Raw genomic sequence first — 6,277 nt, 5'->3', positions numbered from 1 at the left:
CGAGCCCACCTCCATGCCTGCCATTTCACTATCACCTCTGGTGGCCAGAATCACTCTCCCCCTCCTCGTTCCTCGGAGGCCTCTGCTCCACAGGAGAGGCTGTAGCGTTGAGTATATGTCATCCACTCCACTGAGGTGGAGAGACCCACAAAACCATCAGTCTTCTTCCAAAAGACATGGATACAGACAGACATGTCAGGGTGGAGAAGGCACAGCCCTGCTCTGGGAAAGACACTTGGGGTAACCAAGAGCTACTGCTCATTGCTAATGCCACATCATTAATACTGATTTTTGGATACACTGCTGATCCCTACTGTCTCTTGGGATCAGCTTCATGCCAGGTCTGAGCTGACAGGCTGACTCTAGCGTGGATCATGAAGCATGGTCACCTGCAATCGTCGGCTGCTGCACAGGGGAGCAGCTTTCGGGAAACCACCTTCATCCCCTGGTGGTCTCAAGGTGCACAGAGGACTTTCTCCTCCACTCATCCTGAGGGGCAGCTGCAAAGCTCCTGCCGCGCCTGCTGGATGCTGGTCACCCCTTTCAGACCTGCAGGGTCAGGGTCCTGAGTGTGGCCCTGCCTTCCTTCGGAAGAGGGTTTCTCCCTGCCGGGCTCCAAGCAGCAGCGGCCGGGTAGCCAGAGCGCTGCGAGGACACTGGCGAGGCACCACCTGACCAGGAGAGAGGAAACCCCGCCGGCGCCTGGAGGGCGTAGCGAGGCAGCACGACGCAGGGAAGCGGCGTGCGTGTAAATCCGAGCCAGTCACAGCACCTCCCCGCCCCCGCTGCCTGCTGCGCGGCGCGGCCGGGCGGGATCCCCCGGCGCTGCCCGCCCCCCCCGGCCCCCCTGGCGCTGCCCGGCCCGGCCCGGCCCGGCCGGGCGCGGCGCGGCGCGGCGCTGCGGGCCGCGGCCCCGCGCTCGCAGTGGCGCGGGGAGGGGAGGGGCGCGGAGCGGAGGAGGCGGCTCGGCGCCGGCCGCCGCCCCCCGCTGCGTGAGGAAATGGCCCTCACGTGAGGGAGGCGGCAGCGCCTGGCTCGCCGCGCAGGAGTCAGCGGCGACAGCAGCCGCCGCCGCCGCCAGCCATGCCGACCAACTTCACTGTGGTGCCGGTGGAGGCGCAGGGCGAGGAGCGGGGCCTGCCGGAGCGCGACGGGCAGCGGCAGCAGCAGGCGGACAAGGACGAGGAGAAGGAGCGCGGCGCCGGTGAGCGGGGGCGGGGAGGCGTCGGGCACCTGGGCCGGAGCGAGGGAGCGGGGCCGCTGGCGCAGGGGGAGTCGCCGGGGGTCCGCGCTGCCCGCGGCGGCGGGGCTGCGCTTCCCCGCGGGAGCGGGCGGCTCGGCGCCCACCTGCCCAGGTGGGAGCGGCGAGGGCGAAAGTCCGGCGGGCGGGGGACGGCCTCGCCGGGTCTCGGCGTGCCCCGCAGCCGCCGCGCGCCGAAACGAGGAAGTGCCGCCGGGCAGCCGCCGCTGCCGGGCGGGCGGGAGGGCAGCGCCGCTGCGCCCCAGGTGCGCGCCCAGTTGGCGCGGCGTGTCCCGCCCGCCGGGGAGGCGGCGGTCCCCGCTAGGCCGCGCCGCGGGAGCTGCGGCGGGCTCGGCGCGCCATGCGCGGCGCCCCGCTGCCGTTAGCGCGCCCTGCGTGCCGCTTTCCCGGCTGTTGAGTGCTCGCCTTTGGAAAGCACAGGTGTTGTGAGAGACCGCCCCTAGTAACGGCAGTTCCTCCTCCTGGCGGTGCGCCTAAGTGGTAAGGATAATGCTGTGCAAGGTGGCGTGTGAACGCAAAGAGATTAAAAACAAACCTAATAAACTACATCACTTTTGTTTGGTTTTGCGTAAAGGCCCTTTGGGAAGATGGTCTGGTAAAACCCGAAGCTGACGAAACTTTTATTCGGAGGTTCCCCCCACCCCATCCCCCACCTACCAGAAACAGGTGTATACTACATATAGGTGCGTTTTGCAAGTGTTATAATAACTGTCACTTTTCTTTCTTTTTCCAAAATCAAATGAAATAAGAAAATCAAACCAAATAATATAAACTGCAGTGGCAGCTCGATTCTTGTATTGGCTCAGTAAGGGGTGGGGAAAAACGTGAATTTCTGAAGTGTGACCAGAGTACTGAACGAGTACTGTCCAGGCCGCCTTTCTTACTGGTAGATGCTTCAGTGAAGAGTTAGTCAGACTGATTGGGGGGTATGATGCTGAGCCTTATGGCATCTCAAGGTACTGAACACATATACAGTTCTAGTTTGATGCAACTTGTCAAACCAGGTGTACATAGCTTCTGGAAGGCCTGGGAGGGGGAGAGGATGGACCTAGCATTTTTGCAGTGGCTTATTTCTAATCATTAAAACAGTAAGAATTCTTATTTTTCATGTAGTTAAGTAGGATTTGTGCAGGCTAACGCTTGCAAAGTAAGTTTAAATACTCTATAGTCACAGAGCTCCATTGCTTGAAAAGATAGACTTAGGTATGATTTTTTTTCCCTCTTTTCTCCCTTCTTAATGTATCCCTAAAATAGGGAGCAGAAGGGAAAGCACTGACTAGAGGAAGCCTTGACTTAAAAACAGAGTATATTCTCAGAGCTCAAAGTTAGCTAATGGAGATGAAATGCTCTAGCAATAGAGAGGCTTGGGAAAGGAACAACACGTGTTATATGGATGTGTGTGGTATGTAGACCTGTAATGCATAGAAATTGTTACATTACTGCTGTATAGTCAAATAGTTCTCCTGATTTATTCTTCTGAAAATTTTAATTCTAAAATATTAGTACCTCTAAACATCATTGTGGTTAAACTCATCTAATGGCCTGCTGCTCAGGGGCAGTGCTTGCCTTTCTCTCTGCTTCCAGCCTTGGGCAGAGGGTAGGAAGAAGCACTCCTCTCTGTGCCCTCAGCTCCCTTCCCTTCTTGGGCACTTGACCCTGGTGCTTGTCAGACACTTCACTGAGCTGGTTCAACATGCTAAACCAGCAGAAAACTCAACTCTTGCAGAGGAAAAACAGGCTTCCCCCGCCTTGGAGTGCAGTGAGGTGAATGAGTGCTGCAGGAAGTCTGAGAATCGCTGGTGTTGTCTCGAGGTGGAAGGAGGGTGGCTGGTCTGTGCAGCTGAGCAGTGGTGGGAGTGGGACCTTCCCTAGTGTGTCCCCCTTAACATAGCGAGCTCAGCATGTAACTTTGTTTTTGTTAGGCGATCTAAAATTTATCAGTTTTGATTGAATTGCCTGGCTTAAAAACAAAGCAATTGTTCTGGAATTACCCTGCACCCCACCCGCCTGCATGCCATTTAGCCATCAGATCAGCAGTTGAATGGTTCTGGTGACTTATTAGCAAGGTGTTGATTAATTATTCCCTGTACTTCTTAGCCTACACAGATACTCATCTCGTTTGCAAGAATGGTAAACCAGGAGGTTTTTGTTCTGTATTTTTCACTCCTTCGTTAACATCCAAAATGCTAGCCTTGTTTTTTCTAGTTATGTGCCACTCCTGCGTGTGCGAGGATGCAGAAAGCTTGGGTGAGTGGCTATTTGGCTGAACTAGAGCACTGGCCAAAGTAGTGATGGTGAAGAGCAGAGGTGCAGGGTCCAACTTAATGTTTGGACTTGACAACATAGTTGAGGGTGAGAGTCTGCTGTCTCAGATATGTGCAAAGTAATGTGAGGAATTTGCATGTGCCTGTGTCATTTAGTCGTCTTTGTAATACACTAGAAGAGAAGAGTGGTCAGGATATAGTAACTGGCAGAAGAAAAGAAACAGAGAAGTCTATTGCAGAGAATAGTGGATGAAGGTTTAAGAGAAATTCTGATCTTGTTTTGTTTTTTCTCTCACACATATGAATAGTGACTGGTTGTTGGATAAACCTGTCAAAACTTCTGTCAAAACTTTTGCCAAAACCAGGAAATAGTTGAGGCAAACATCTATATACGCAATGGAGGGAAGACAAAGGCTAATCTTGCAGCCAGCTGTAGCGTATTCTCAGTCAACTTCTGCTTGGACACAGAACCAGTCTACATGTGGTCTTTGGTTCAAAACTTACTGCACAGAAAAATGCTGTATTATATTTTTGTATTCCCCTTCAGAAGACTGGAGAAACCGTAACAGGATGAACACAGAAACATGCAAATTGATTACTTTATTTTTTTTATCTACCTATATTACATGTATCCTTCTCTGCCCTGTTGGTGTGCTTGATCAGTTGTGTCCACAGTGTTTCCAGTACTGGCCAAAGCCTGATGTCAAGGGATATGCATGCGAACGTGACCTGGCAAACCTGATACTGTTTCCATATGCTCTTCCAGGCTCCCACTATCTATTGCTCAGAAACAGAAGAGGTTTTTGTGAAGCTGTTTTGTTTTTTGTCCCCCCCCCCCCCCAATTTCTGTGAATTTAGATCTGTAGATTTAAATTCTAAACTTGTATTCTAAATACACTCAGGGGATTTGATTTCTCTTCCATTCTCTTGTGCAATCTTCCCTGGAACTGACATACTTTTGGCATTACAGCATTTGTGGCAATAAGTTCTGCAGCTCAGTGGCAAATCACCTCATTTATTTATGGACTTACTTTTTTTCCGAACCAGTCACCTGATCAGAGGCATCAAACTAGGCTAATTCTTGCCCAGGTCGCTCAGGATCTTAAAAATGTCTATTCTAGTCCCATCTCAACCAAGTCATCTTTTTCCAAACGGAAGACTCATTTAGTCATTCCTTATGTGGAAGACATTGTGTGCTTCTGGCTGCCCTTACTGTCTTTCTCTGAAAGTTTTCCACTTCCATTCATTTTGATTTGGGGGAACTCCAGAACTGCATATGATCTTCAAGGTGTGAACGGGCTGTGGCTTTGTACCGTTGCCTCATAAGGGCTTCTATATTTATTTTTTATCCTTATCTGGATAAAAAATTCCAGATTCAGACTGTGGTTTGAAAAGCAATCGTCGATCTGGTGGTTTTTATGAAACAATCATAAGCAAAGGACTTGTTCCTGAGTGGCAATGGTCAGCTTGGAGTCTCACTGGCTTTGGGTTGTTTTCTTCCATGTATGTGCATCTCTACTCTTAAAAAAATAAAAATAAGCAACAGGCCAATTTATTTATTTTTAATATGCATTTAGTCTCAGGTGCTGTGCAGCTCTTCAGTTGGCCTGTATCTTAACTACTCTAAATAACCTGAAATAGTATGACTGACACCTTACTGCTTGCCTTCCCCCTTTTTTTTCCCCTGATATAGAGAACAGTACCTCCCTGAGAGTAGACCATATAGTACTGCCCTTTATCTTCTATTTTCTTACTCAGTTATTTACGTATGTCTTCATGTAAGACCTTCCCTTTTATTCTATGGCTGCTCTATTTCTTTATCGTCCTTTGGGGAAGGACTCTTTCAAAAGCCTTCTGGAGGTCTTGGCAGACTGTAGAAACTGATTTCCCATATCCATTTGCTTGCCGATACCTTCAAAGAACTCTTGCAGGTTTGTGAGACAGGATCTCCCTTTCCAGAAGGCACACTGGTTCTTACTGCATTATACAATAGGATATTCTGGGAGTTGGAATGGAAAATGCTACTCCTGCTGTGGTTAGCTGTGTATCTGACCTTTGGTTGCAGGCACGAGGATTAGGCAGAGTGATTTCCTTTGCTCTGAGGGGCTTTGGCTGCCCCGGTCACTTTAGGTTTTGTGCCTACCTCTACCAAGATGCTCTAATTGCTTCTTTCACTGTTTAATATAGCTACATGTGTCATTGTGAATGCAGGTGACTTCTGCTGGCTGTTGCAAGCTCCAAGGAAAATGAGGGGAATAGATAGAAGAGGCAGAGTTAAGGATTAGGGAAAAAAAAAAACCCAAAAAACTAAATAACTTCACTGTATAGTGGTCAGTTTACATTTTGTGACTGTTTAAACTTTTTTTTTCAGACTGTGGCAAGAGTCTTTTGTGAAAGAGAAATGTAATGCTAAAACGGACAGCAAATTTTTATTTTTACTCCATTTCCATGTGGATTCTATTGATTCCACGTGAGATAAGTGCTAACATTCCTTTGTAGTACAGCTGTAGTAGCTGCCAAAGAGCTGAATATGAGTGATTCTAGTCACGAAACAGTATTTCAGGAGAGGGTATGTCAAATGTAATGCCATCAACCCTCAAAACTTTAACTTCTATGATCCTGTAATGGAAATACTATTACCAAGATACTTTGATCTTTTTTACTGTTGAAAACCTGACTCTCATTTGGAGATCATGCTGAATGAAGGTCTTATGGTGTAACTGCATCTTTAACTGTTTTTCATAACAGAGTT

General features: G+C 49.4%; 1 protein-coding gene across 1 annotated transcript in view; it reads left to right on the top strand.

The window, feature by feature from the left end:
- The first annotated feature begins 827 nt into the window (after positions 1 to 827).
- The window catches only part of SLC12A7 (solute carrier family 12 member 7), a 72,018-nt gene continuing 66,568 nt past the window's right edge, over positions 828 to 6,277 (top strand). Inside the window, exon 1 of the mRNA XM_026107115.2 lies at positions 828 to 1,204. Coding sequence (XP_025962900.2) covers positions 1,084 to 1,204 — 121 coding nt within the window. The 5' untranslated portion in view covers positions 828 to 1,083. The remainder of the gene's footprint in view (positions 1,205 to 6,277) is intronic.

The sequence above is a fragment of the Dromaius novaehollandiae genome, chromosome 2 (assembly GCF_036370855.1).
Source record: "Dromaius novaehollandiae isolate bDroNov1 chromosome 2, bDroNov1.hap1, whole genome shotgun sequence".
NCBI classification, from domain to species: Eukaryota; Metazoa; Chordata; class Aves; order Casuariiformes; family Dromaiidae; genus Dromaius; species Dromaius novaehollandiae.
The sequence above is the reverse complement of the archived record's forward strand: the minus strand, read 5'-3'. Positions and strand labels throughout refer to the sequence as shown.